The sequence below is a fragment of the Nicotiana sylvestris genome, chromosome 1, assembly GCF_000393655.2.
Source record: "Nicotiana sylvestris chromosome 1, ASM39365v2, whole genome shotgun sequence".
NCBI lineage: Eukaryota > Viridiplantae > Streptophyta > Magnoliopsida > Solanales > Solanaceae > Nicotiana > Nicotiana sylvestris.
In genome coordinates, this window is record NC_091057.1 from 102,084,923 (window position 1) to 102,098,438 (window position 13,516).

Genomic DNA, 13,516 nt, shown 5'->3' on the forward strand with positions numbered 1-13,516 from the left:
GGGTGTGCATTCGATTTATCGTTTCGATTTTGACCCTTATCAATAATTATTTATCGATTATCGATTTGTACATATGCTTATCATTATCGTTTAAATAAGGTTTTGATTTATCGATTTTTGCGGCTTATCGATTCGGTTATCGATTACACCAATAAGAAAATTTACGGAATTCCACGGAAAGTATATCGCTATAAACACGCCTAACTAATATGGACAAAAAGAAGCTAAAATAAGACAAACACCATTGATAATATAAAAATTGTGTCAACAAGCACATGCAACGAAACTAAAGTAAGAGATCAAATGTATGCCACCAACACTCCAACGGTATAAAAAACAAAACAAAATACATCATCACAGCTAATTCTGTTTTCCATTAGTTTGAACTTCATTCCCTTGAGCTTTAAATATGATCATTCCTTAAATGTGGTAGTAGAAATAATAGAGTTAGGCATTTAGGGTAAAGGAAAGGGTATTATAGAATAAGGATAATTTTTTTTGTCTTTTTGTCTTTTTAGTATATCTTATCGGTTTATCGATAAACCGATAACCGAAGAGGACAAAATCGAAATCGAAATCGATAACTCGATAAGAGAAATTTCAAAATCAAAATCGATAAATCGATAAACCGATAACAAATAATCGATTCGATTATCGATAAACCGGTTCGAATGCACACCCCTATCTGCGGCACCGCATTTGCGAAACCCAGCCGCACCTGCGGTCCTGGATCTTTGGCCCAAACTTGCTTTTGCGGTGCTGCACCTGTGGTCCCACACACGCAGGTGCGGTTATGACAGGTTCATCAATTCAAATTCTTTCTAAGTCTAATTCAATTTCCGTTAAGCACCCGAAACTCATCCAAGGCCCCTGGGACCTCAACTAAATATGCCAACCAATCCTAGAACAACATTCAAACTTGTTCCAACTTTTGGAACGCTCAAAACAACATCAAAACACCAATTTAACATCGGATTCAAGCCTAAGAACTTCAAAAACTCATAAATTATGCTTTCGATCAAATATCAAACCTTTTCTGAATGAACCTGAAATTTTGCACACACGTCACATTCGATACTACTGAGCTAGTCCAACTTCCGGAATTCCATTCCGACACTCGGATCAATATCTCACTTTCGAACCGGAAACTTCAAAAATTCAACTTTCGGTATTTCAAGCCTAAATTAGCTACGGACCTCCAAAACACAATCTGATCACACCCCTAAGCCCCAAATCACTCAACGGAGCTAACGGAACCAACATAATTCCATTATGAGGCCGTCTTCACACTGCTCCGACTACGGTCCAATTTCTAGAACTTAAACCCTCATTTAGGGACTAAGTGTCCCAAAACTCTCCGAAACTCAAAACCAAACATCCCGACAAGTCCAAATAGCAGAAACAAATACGGGGAAAGTAGTTAATAGGTGATCAGGGCGTTAATTCCTAAAATGACCGGCCGGGTAGTTACAGATAATTAACCAATTACCCACATAATTAAGAATTATCTCAAAATTACTTAAAATATTACTCATTTTTAATATATTTTATACATCATACGATCATGGTCATATGCTACCTTGTATGGTACTAGTCCATAAATATCGGGTATTAACGCTCAGCCCGTATTTTATCCCAACATGCCAAACTTGAACGAAAATTTATTTTTTGACTTGCTTCCCCTTTTATCTTCACGAATTTACTCATCACTTGTGAAATATCATAATCCTTCAACGTACAATACTACAGGGTGCAACATCGTCGTAATTTAATACTGCGAAGCGTAACATCATCGTAATGTAATACTGCAAGGCGTGGCATCATCGTACTATAATATTGCAGGACGTAACATCATCGTAATATAATACTGCGGGACGTAATATCGACGTAATATTGCGGGTCGTAACAAGAATGCACTGTATGTTTGAACGAGTTTGAAGATGACGAAATGCTGCATTTGATCCCAAAGTGTGATCACGTTTTACACCCTGAATGTATTCCAGATTGAGAGTCAAAGCTGCCCGTTTCGATCTGTATTTGGGAGAATTGTGGTTGTATTCATGGAGAAAGACCGGAGTTAAGAGAGATAGGGTGGAGAAAAATCTGAAAGAATGAGAGAGAAAAATAATACAAGGTGTATTTTATGGCTTAAGAGTATGAGGTGACCATAAATAGATATTTGGCTATAAAAATCAAAAGGTAGCTATGGAATATAATTTTTTAAAACGGTATTTATTTAAAATAAATAAGGTATCAACCTTTGCTATATGATGTAAAAATTCCTAACATTTAACTTAACTCAAATTTTAAACTTCTCCGAGTCCCAAAGGGAAAGTGATTGCTTAACATTAATAGCCTGTTTGGCCAAGGTGGAGAAATCAACTTATTTTGAGAAGTATTTTTTTTAAAAGTGCTTTTGAAAAAAGTACTTTTTTAAAAGTGCTTTTGAAAAAAGTACTTTTTGAGAGAAGAATTTTGTGTTTGGCTAATTACTATGGAAAAAAATTTTGAGCAATAATTTGTGTTTGACCAAGCTTTTAAGAAAGTGCTTTTAAGTATCAAATTACGAATAAAGATATGAATAGATTTACTTAATAGTTAATATTATAAGTAAATAAATAATCTCAAAAATTTGTTATTACATGCAATAATTAAATGTTTTCATTTTATTTAAGTAAAATATGACAATAAAATTAAAAATTACTTAATTCTTTTAATATAAGTTAAATATATTAAAAATATTCAACAAATATAAAAACATTCACCCCTAAAGTTGCTATATATTAGAGGAAGAAGTCAACTCTTTCCAAAGCAAGGGGGCATCGCTCTAATCACTTATGTGATTTTTTTATGTAATAACCCTCCTTTTGAATACCTAGGTTGTAAAGAAGAAGGGCCCTGTTCCTATGGGTTCACGTGCTAAGGCTCTACTAAAAAATGCTCTTTTTTAAGAGAGAGGTTTAAGGCGCATTAATCACGCCTTGAATGAGGAAAGTAGTGGAGTAGGAGAAGTGAAGACTCTTCTTGCTCACCTTTCTGGGATAGTTTCCATCATCGTCCTTAGTTATATCCTAAGTATTAGATTTAACGGTTATTTTGGTATATACTAAATTTTGTTAAGGATATTTTTGATAAAAAGAAAAGTCAAAACTAGTTCTGCTTTTGAGAAAAAGCTACCTTTTTTTGCTTCTCATAAAGAGCTTCTGCTTCTTTCCAAAAGTATTTTTCCCTAAAAAAAAATTTGACCAAATAACTTAAGTTAAGAAAAAAAAGAAGTGCTTTTTAAAATAAAATAAAATTTTGGCCTATCCAGATGCTTGGCCAAACATTCTATAACTAATCTCAACCCTTCCCCGAGTCCATAAGGGTAAGTGATTGCTAATTTGTGTATTTATAGGAATGGAATGAAAATGTCCTGCTTTCTGTAATCTCTTTATCGCCACTCTAGTCTAGGATAAACCCCACCCAGAATTCAGAAAGCAGAAACTTGTGAGGTTTCGCAATGGCGATTCTTGCACTCCCATTAGTCACTTCCATTCTCAAACCTCACAAGACTCACTTCTCCTTTCTCCTAACCACCACTAAGCCTCTTCCTATCATTTTTCACAGGCGTTTTCTCTCTAAATCTTCCACTGTCTCTGCACTCTCCACTTCTTCTTCTTCTACTTCTTCTGTGTCTCACAATACAGAACATCAAAAGAAACCATCTGTTCCAACTTTCCAACAAGCCATTCAAAGGCTCCAGGTATTTTTCTACTTAATGGGGTTGTGTAATTGTGTTACAATTTCCTTTCTTGAGCAAAATATACATTGAATAACTAATGTAGAGAAGCTTCATTCATTTTTCTTGGACAAAGTTTATTTGTTGCTAAAAAATTGATCTTTAGTATTTCAAGATTGTACCAAGTCAACAAGTTTTAAGTCTTAGCATTAATCCTACCACAAGCAAGAAGCTATGCAAAAAAAAAAACAACAACATTTTTTTCAATAAGCCATTCAATTTTTATTTTTATTTTGATAAGGTAAAACTTTTATTCATAATAGAAAGTTCAATTCTGTAGATGGCTAATGAATTCAAGCAACTTCCCCTCCTTAATCTTTTTAACCTTGCCACTCGGTGTAGATACACTTCATATCTGTTTTAAAATTATTTATGGATTAACCTGTCTTTTTAACATGGTAGGAGTATTGGGGTTCTGTAGGATGTGCCGTGATGCAATGCAGCAACACTGAGGTATGATTATCATCCTTTTTTAGGGCTCAAAAAATATACTCTAGCACATAACAGGAAAAAAATGAACTTGCTTTTCTGCTGGAATTGATGCTTTTCTTTTTAATGAAACTTGATATCTTATCAAAGTCGTAAATGGTGATTTGCAAGTTGCAAGAACTAAGTATTATCTTCCTTGCATACTTTTTTTTTTTTGGGATAGGTAGTGTGTAACTTTTCTATGATAACAACATAAAGGAAATGCATCTTGGTAGATATAGTCTTCCGTGTATCTTCTTTGAGATCTAGCTAGCTGGGAGTAGCTAAGCTGTGCTTTGTAATGCTGTTCTTTGGTGATTAATGATAATTTTAATTACCGAAAAAAAACTGAAAGGAAATGCTGAGCATATTCTCCTTCCGTACTTTGGGACTGCATGTTTATATGTAATGTGTATCGCACTTAATCTGGATTAGATATGTATTGCACTTACATATGGTTGGTGATGATAGTGCTTTGTACAGCCATAACATGAATGGGCTTTTAGTGGTTATTAGATCTTTAAGTGTTTAAATTGAACTTACAATCTTTAGAGTTTTTTGCATCTACTTTACTAACTTGTTTAAGTTTAAATTGCATTGACCAGGTTGGCGCTGGGACTATGAATCCTCTAACATACTTAAGGGTTCTTGGACCAGAACCATGGAATGTTGCGTAAGATTTTTTGATAATTTCATCTCTAAAGTTCTTGAATACAATTATCATTCTCATATTTGACCAGAATTCTTTAGAAGAAGAGAGTAAATGCGTAGGGAAGTCGTGCACATCTTAGATAGTCTCTTTAATGCAAAGTAACATATTAGTCATTGTTACTTGTCCTCCCATGAAGAAACGGGGGACCTATGGCATCAATAAGTTCTCTTGTTGCTCCTGGGTTGGCATTGCCTGGTGCCACTCTTTAGTAAGATTCTCTTTTGTTCCTCCTTTGTAAGGTAAAAGAAATCAAAGTTTTATTAGGTCATTACTCTCTCCTGCCACCTAAAGCAAAGTAGGGGGGGGGGCATCTTCCGTGGTGATCTAGCTCTATTTAAGCTAAAATAATGCTGTTCATGTCACGAGTCAGTAAATATTGATTGAACATGGGCTACACGCTGACTTAAATATTAGGGCTTCTGATATTTGGAGATGATCTTCTTAATCTAAAAAGACGAATACATGTCATGTTCTCTATCCTGAACCAAAAGTTCTGCACACAATAAATCATTTATGCAGAAAAATTAAGTTGAAGGACATGGTAACTGTTAGAATCTGGAGATATTGAGTCCCCTATAAAATCGGACAGGAGCTTTGGGATGCAGAGCTCATTTCTTTTCTTGCTAATTTCAGATGGTTTTCTTATCATGCTTTTCCCACCTCTCAGAAGAATTGGAATTTTTGTCATTCTAACTAGATGAAAATAAATTCGGCACAGAGAATGGATAAGTCTTATTTTGTTGAGGTGTGCCTGTGGAAGTGCCTGTTGTAACTGATTCACTATCTAGTTCTTTGTGCTTCATTTTCTCTTTTCTGGTTCTCATAATCTTGATAATGAGCAAGAAGAATGATGTCATATTAGCAATGAAGCGAAGACATTACTTTGTTTTCTTGTATGGCTATCAATTGTAACTGTGTCTGATGGCAGGTATGTGGAGCCTAGTATTCGTCCAGACGATAGTCGGTATGGGGAAAATCCAAATAGGCTTCAAAGGCATACTCAATTTCAGGTTAGTTTGCCTTCAATTTATTGTCTAACATTTTGAATCACAGTTGATTGTTTAGTACTATTGTATGATTTTATTGTACTTTTGACTACTCCAGATGCCTTTCCTGTTTGAACTGCAATGCAGGTGATTTTGAAGCCTGATCCAGGAAATTCGCAGGACTTGTTCATCCGTAGCTTGTCAGCTTTAGGTTTTGCAACCTATATCTACTTTCTTTTTCTTTTTCCTACATTATGTCTTTTGGACTAATTTATGTGGTAAAAACAACTTCAAGTTGATGTTATTTCTGGGATAAGTCAATTTGATACTTATGGTAAGTGATAAGACTGTAAGGCTTACCAATAACAAAGACTTGCAAACTATCCCATGTTTAAGCCTTGAAGCATTGGAGGAATGGAGGAGTTATTCCATGATTTCTTTTTTTATTCTTCTAATTTTTTGATTTTGTGGTGTGGCTAGAATGCCGTGGTCACTGAATTTGGATATGTCTCTGATCTGCTTGGTAAAAGGCATGTGTGGCAACCATTTTTTAGAAATAGAGCACAAATTTAGAGTTCGAAGTAGGATTAAAATATAATATAAGGTTGAGGCAAAGAACCTGTTGCTGGAAAATGTGATTAGGAAGAATTGCAAGGATGAACTGAAGGAAACATGTGCCATATAGGTGATTGAGCATCCTTGCTTGAATAGGCCAACGAAACTAGAGTTTTTTTCTATTCATTATTCACATAAAAGAGAACATACTTTGCTTCATATTGGAGGCCTTGATATGTGATAAAGAAATGGCTTTTAGGCCTAACTCAACCCCAGAAGCTAGATCAAGAGGTGAGGAATGCCCAAGGTCATATAAGGAGATCAAAGGACCAACACTTCACCAATGTGGGATATCCAACACCCCCTTGCACGCCCAGGAAACTGCAGCGTAGAAAACATAAGATGGGGGCCCAACATCAGGTGAAACAAGTGGATGAACCCGGCTCTGATACCATGATAAAGAAATGGCTTTTAGGCCTAACTCAACCCCAGAAGCTAGCTCAAGAGGTGAGGATTGCCCAAGACCATATAAGGAGACCGAAGGACCAACACTTCACCAACGTGGGATATCCAACAATATGTTAAAAGGGAATTGAGGAAAAGCCTTGTGGCGTAGCTTTGATTTGAAGGTGTCGCCGTTGGGTGATGCCACATTCCCATTTCAGTCCGCAAATGAAGAGCAAGTTTCAAAAGTCTTCAAGAGGACGGAGAATGGGTAGGGGCAGTTGAAGACTAGCTAGGCTGTGACTAGCTAGTCTGTGTTGAACCCGAGGCAGTTGAAGACTTCATTGTTATTGATATTACTTGGGTTCTTAGAGATATCCAAAATGCCCCTAAGATAGCTGAAGACTTTGAGAGGGCAGACGGTACTTGGGAGTTCTTTAAGAAGGTGGAGGATTTGTGTGGGACATGTGGAAATTGGAGGTGAGGAAAGGAGAATTTTTACTTGCAGCTCATATTAGAAATCAGGGCAATAGGGAGGAGCAGAGATTTGAAGGATTGTATGGACAAATATAGGGAAGAGATGTCCACAATAACGGCAGGTTTGGGTATTCAGTGGGTGTTGGGGAGGGAGTTTTAGGTACCATAAGATCCCGGAAGAAAATGAGGGTGCAGAACATGTCTAGGGCAATTGAGGAGTTCTTGGAGTTCCTCTAGAAGGGGCTAGATTTACATGAGCAAGGTGAGGATTTGTCATCAAGAACAAGACCTGGTAGATTCGTGGTGTCCACTTTATAGGAGGAGATTGTGCTGAATGTGTTATAAGTTTGACTTCCTAGACATCTTCTCCCATGTCGAATCATCTGGCACCTATTGACTATTTATTTCATATCCTCTTTTATTTTACAAATTTCCCGATACAAGTTATTGCTAACCTAGAAAATGCTTAAACATTTCACTTCGATCCTGGAATTCAAGCCTGGTATATACAAGGAAGACAGGATAGAGAAATTTATCACACTGGCTCTATATAGTCAGCCATTTACTTACCTTCTAAGCTTCAACTAAAAGTGTATGATTTTTTTTTTTTTTTTGAGTCTGTTTAAGTGGCTTAAATGGTAAATGGGATTCTTCTGAAGAGCAGTTTAGAAGGTTTTAAAGTTCTATGTTAGTTGAATAAATGGATTAGTCTTTTTCTCCTTTTCTTGTTCTTATTTTTATATAACTAAGAATTGTGTGACTTTATGCTTAGATTCAACCATACTTAACCAAATAGGGATACCCTTTACGGTTTGTTATTTCTCCTTCTACTTGGTGGATTCGTGCAAGTTTCACGGTTGTGTGTGTGCGTGTATATATATATTTTATAGTAGCTCTAGATACCGTTCTGGCTTGAGATTTTACTTTGTTGTGTTGACAGGTATTGATGTCAATGCACATGATATTCGCTTTGTTGAGGACAACTGGGAGAGCCCTGTAAGATTATTCTTTCTCTTGATTAACTTTCCTATATATGCACATATAATGTTTCATGAACAGTGCATCTCCTTTGTACTTCATTTCCTTTGTACTTATTTCCTTGTTCAGGCAAATTTCCAACTTTTTGTTTGGATTGCATTAATGATGTCTTTTGCTGCATGAAACAAAGCTGTATTGTTAAATGTTCTGTTGACTTGAACTACTAGTAGGTGCTTGGTGCCTGGGGATTGGGCTGGGAGGTGTGGATGGATGGGATGGAAATCACACAATTCACCTACTTCCAGCAGGTTATTCTCTCTCTTCTGACAAAAAGTGTACTGCAGTTTTAGAGTCCTTTTTTTCCCAACAAGAACAAGTCTCAAATTTTTCATTTGCTTTTGGCTACTAATGACTTATAAGAACTTGTCCTTCTGCTTTTCTATTCTGTTCTTTTTCTATTTTTGAGCGCATACAGTTATTTAACTTTTATTTTCCAGGCGGGAAGTATACAGTTGATGCCAGTATCGGTTGAAATCACTTATGGGCTTGAACGTATCCTTATGTCACTTCAGGTTAATTTTGCCTGTTGAGATCACTTTCAGGCTTGTTCTTTCTCCTCTTATGATTTCTTTCTTTCCTTTTTCTTCTTCAAACATATGATGAGGCTCATTGTATACATTCTGCATCCTCTTCTCCCACCATAGGAGAAAAAGGCCTTATCTATCTATTTTTGCACCAGAGCCTCCAGCATGATAGCTACATTTACTATGTCTCTTAGCTAGCAGAAAAATCTTCATGTAGGAGGTCATTACTGCCGGCATCTTAGAAAATGAAGAGCATAAACTAACTAAGCATTTCTCTTCTGGTTCTCCAATATTTTGCTTGTTATGACCCATTATTACTTGTCTGCAGGGTGTTGATCATTTTAAAAAGATTCAGTATGCAGATGGCATTACATATGGAGAGCTTTTTCTGGAAAATGAGTAAAAAACCTACTCCAGCCAAAACGTTTTCTTTTTTCTGCGTATTGACTGCCTTACTATTTGGATAGATCATGTTGCTTCTCATTAATTTTCTTTTGCTCTTTCAGAACTGTTATTATCTGGTCTTTCTTTAGGCTCTAACTATCTTCAATATTTGAACAATATCTACTTCATTTTCTTTTTGTTGAGCATAAATGTTGCTTTCCCAAGTTCTAACTGTACAAGTAAAGGAACCTTGCATTTATGATGTCTGAAAAAAAGCACTAGTTACAGAGGAGGAATGTAAATTGGACTAGGCATATTTACTGGCAACCTAAGTGTATCAACATGTCAGATATAGACACTAGCACTAGAGCATGGGTTTCTTTTTGAAATTGCGGATTGGTCATGAAATTTTCAAACTGATTTGTATTAGACTATTATCTAGATTAGTATTTTGTAGTGGTCTACTGGAAAAGCATATAAAACTGTTCTCTTTGTTTCAAATGAAATATTTACCTTTTCTGTTTAGTCCATTAATATTTGAATTGAACTTAAGACATCTGCAAGTTCAGATACCATGTTGGAGTGGGATTATCTCATCTAAAAGCTTAAACTATTGGAGAGAGCACTTTTTATTTGCTTAATTATATCTTCAACATTAACCTTGCGAAGTCGAGCATGGTGATTCCTTTGGGACGAATGTAATTTCAAATAAATGCTCTAAGAATAGCATATGATTGAGGCAATGTCTAGACTATTTTGCCAAGATTTTGTTATTTCCGATTTAATTTGGAACTCTGAATTATCTGTATCTCAAGGGTTTTTTTATGTGGTTTACTATGCGATAATAAAATTTGGAGTATGTGTGCGTGATAAATCTGTCATTTTTAGAAAAGAGATTCTAATTGGTGCTTCTGTTTCAGGAAGGAAATGAGTGCGTATTATCTGGAGCATGCTAGTGTTGACCATATACAAAAACATTTTGATCTCTTTGAAGCAGAAGCTCGCCGTTTGCTTGATTTAGGCCTTGCAATACCTGCGTATGTACTTATATCTTAATAATTTTATTATTTTTCACGGAATAGAGAGAAGAAGAATTTGTGTTTTTTCTTCATGTGTTAACTTCTACATTGAATAACAATATTCCCTCACTGTGCTAGGTATGATCAGCTTTTGAAAACTTCTCATGCTTTCAATGTTTTAGATTCGAGAGGCTTTGTTGGGGTGACAGAACGTGCTCGTTATTTTGGGCGTATGCGTAGGTAGACATTTTTATCACTTCTTTTAATTACTGATCTTGTTGGAGAGTTTGTAGGTTTTTCTTAAGGTTTGGCATGATGATCGAGCAGCTTACCTTTTCAGTCACATCTAAAAATTTGCTCACGCAAGTTCCAATTTCTAGTATCGTGCTTAATATATATTCCCTATGTTCCATTTTTATAGCACTTTTTTTAGTCTGTTCTAAGGTCATCTTTTAATGTCTGGAAAAGCTTTAACTTCTAAACTTCCTTTTTACATTTAATTACATGTTCTTATAACCACAAAAATGTCACATATTTAAGACCACAAGTTCTAGTGGTACTTTTGGTGTGTGTCAAAAGTCTTTCTTTATTTCTTAAATTCCGTGTCCAGTCAAACACCGCCATGTAAAAAGAAATGGAGGGAGTAAATCTTTATTACAAAGAGATCAGAACTACGGTGCCAAATTACTTTACTCTAAAAAGATTGGAAGTTTTCAAATGACACTTTTTTTGCCTGATTTTTACCTCCACTGTGCAGTTTAGCCCGTCAATGCGCACACCTTTGGTTGAAGACAAGGGAGTCTCTTGACCATCCACTGGGTGTTGTTTCTCAGTGTGATCATCTTCTTGTTCAAAGAGAAGTCTTGGAGGAGGCAGCACGAAAGGTATGTTTTTTGGCTTTAGGCTTCGCTTGGAAATTAGAAAGCAAGGATATGTTAAAAATTTGCTTTCTATTGCTTCGTTTATATAATAGAGAAAGCCCTTTTTTTTGCCCCACAATTTTAGTTCAATAAGAAAATAAATAAAAAATCTCTTTCCTTTCTGATGTTTCTAGCTAACAAAACAATGCAAAGAAGCTGATATTCCTTGCTTTGTACTCTTTTCTTTTCTCTTGTTCTTTTGGCCCGTCTCATCCTTTCCCTAGTTAGCGTAAATCATTTGGGCCCATAAATTGCTGTGTATCTGCCAAAAGAGTTGCAGCTTCATCCCGTTTCTTTTATTTCTATATTCTTTGGTTAATCCTCAGGAACTATACTGGTCATCCTTTTCTATTGGGTCTATTTAGCTTTTCCTTTTCCTTCTCATTTTCCCATTTGGTTCTTTGCTCAATAGGATAAACATCTCCACTTTCTCTTAATTTACCCGAGTTGGGACTGAGTACTTGTGTGCATATTTTTTTATGGTTTCTTGATGTGATCCAGAATATATTTATGGAACATTGACTTTCATAACTTGCCAGATTTTCTTTCACATTCTCTTTGTAACCTATACATGTTTCTAAAGGATTATGTAAATTTGCTTGCACACCCTTTTCCGGCCATACAGGTGCCTTCAGAGCCGCGGTTGCTTGTTCTTGAAATTGGGACTGAGGAGTTGCCTCCAAATGATGTATCGAGTGCATGCAAGCAAGTATATATCTTCTTTTTCATGTGATTTTCATTTTTACTACTTGCAAATCTCTATTACTGAAGTTTATATTGTAAATATGGTAAGGGAAGTGGGAAAAGAGAAACCAGGGCTACATTTTCTTGCCTTAATTTGTTTTGATGTCATCCGGTGTGAGTTCTCAAGCAATTCCGCTTAGTTGGTCGTATTACTGCTCTGTTAAATCTGTTTTTTTGTGCTGGTCATTGCAGCTCAAGGATCTGGTTGTTCAGTTACTGGACAAACAAAGGTTGCCTCATGGGGAAGTACAAACGCATGGCACCCCACGAAGATTAGTGGTAGGATTTGTCTCATTATGGTTGGTCCCCTTTACATATTCTGTTAGTCTGGTTTGCTTTGAAAAGCTGTACGAAATGTCTACGAGAAAGGAGGTAGTAGGAAAAGGAGTGCATTATCTTTGAACATTTTATCTAGCATTCTCAATAAACTTTTTTGATTGTTCTCAGATCCATGTAACTTAAAAAAGGAAAAGATTGAGCCGAGCTCCAATACATGCAACTTCTTGTTGAAACCTTTGCCAAAGCGGTTATATGTTACATGAGTTGCTCAATAAGAATAAAGCCAATATCAAATCTTGTATTAATGCTACAAGAGTTCTTAAAATAGTTTTTTTTTGATGAAGTAAGGAGATTTCATTAAAAGCATCCAGCGGATGCAGGCAAAAGATTACAATTGAGAGAGATGGTGTCTGCTCATATACACAAAAAAACTATTCTATCACTAAGGATCAGACACAATCAAAAAATTGAACAGAACTAGTTACAGGTGCCTGATTTAGCCAACTAAACAAATTCAATAAGCATTTTGCTTTGACTACATGGATCAGAGTTGAGATCCCATCAAAACATCTACGGTTCCTTTCCTTCCAGATGCACCAAAAGATAGCAGCAGGTACCATTACCCAATTTTTTTTGATGGATTTACCAACTCTCCATGAGCACCAACATTCATATGCTTCCTTGATGCTGTTAGGCTTGACCCAGGCTAGTCCAAAAATAGAGAGGAACATGTTCCAAATATCACATGCTAAAGGACAGTGCAAAAAGAGATGTCTAACACTTTCAGAATCCAAATTGCACATGTAGCACCTATTCACCATTGGTATACTCCTTCTGCTGAGATTGTCTTGAGTGAGGCATGCTTCATTTAAGGCAACCCAACTGAAACAAATCACTTTAGGAGGCAGTTTTGTTCTCCAAATTAGTTTCCATGGCCAATTGTTTATCAGATCATTGTTGGAGCATAGGTGTGCATATACTTTCTTCATTGTAAATTTCCCGTCCCCCCATTCCAGTTTGTCCTTCAGCTGGGGTTTGACAGTAATCTGTGCTAGTTTGGCCAGTTATTCCATTAGGTCATTTATCTCCCAATCTTGAAAATCTCTCCTGAATTGAGGGTACCAAGAGCTGTTCTGCGAACATTGTTCTACAGTGGATTCTTGATCTACTGCTAGTAGGTACAAA

General features: G+C 36.1%; 1 protein-coding gene across 3 annotated transcripts in view; it reads left to right on the top strand.

Annotated features, from left to right (window-relative positions):
- The first annotated feature begins 3,388 nt into the window (after positions 1–3,388).
- The window catches only part of LOC104226062 (glycine--tRNA ligase, chloroplastic/mitochondrial 2), a 31,678-nt gene continuing 21,550 nt past the window's right edge, over positions 3,389–13,516 (top strand). The window contains exons 1-14 of one of the 3 annotated variants that reach the window (XM_009777941.2): positions 3,389–3,745; positions 4,184–4,234; positions 4,855–4,922; positions 5,890–5,971; positions 6,095–6,158; positions 8,364–8,419; positions 8,632–8,709; positions 8,899–8,973; positions 9,314–9,384; positions 10,290–10,406; positions 10,527–10,628; positions 11,146–11,272; positions 11,934–12,017; positions 12,245–12,331. In XM_009777941.2, coding sequence (XP_009776243.1) covers positions 3,503–3,745; positions 4,184–4,234; positions 4,855–4,922; positions 5,890–5,971; positions 6,095–6,158; positions 8,364–8,419; positions 8,632–8,709; positions 8,899–8,973; positions 9,314–9,384; positions 10,290–10,406; positions 10,527–10,628; positions 11,146–11,272; positions 11,934–12,017; positions 12,245–12,331 — 1,305 coding nt within the window. In that variant the 5' untranslated portion in view covers positions 3,389–3,502. Of the gene's footprint in view, positions 3,746–4,183; positions 4,235–4,854; positions 4,923–5,889; positions 5,972–6,094; positions 6,159–8,363; positions 8,420–8,628; positions 8,710–8,898; positions 8,974–9,313; positions 9,385–10,289; positions 10,407–10,526; positions 10,629–11,145; positions 11,273–11,933; positions 12,018–12,244; positions 12,332–13,516 lie in introns of those variants that run through there. The other 2 variants (XM_009777942.2, XM_009777945.2) reach the window with 2 other exon arrangements.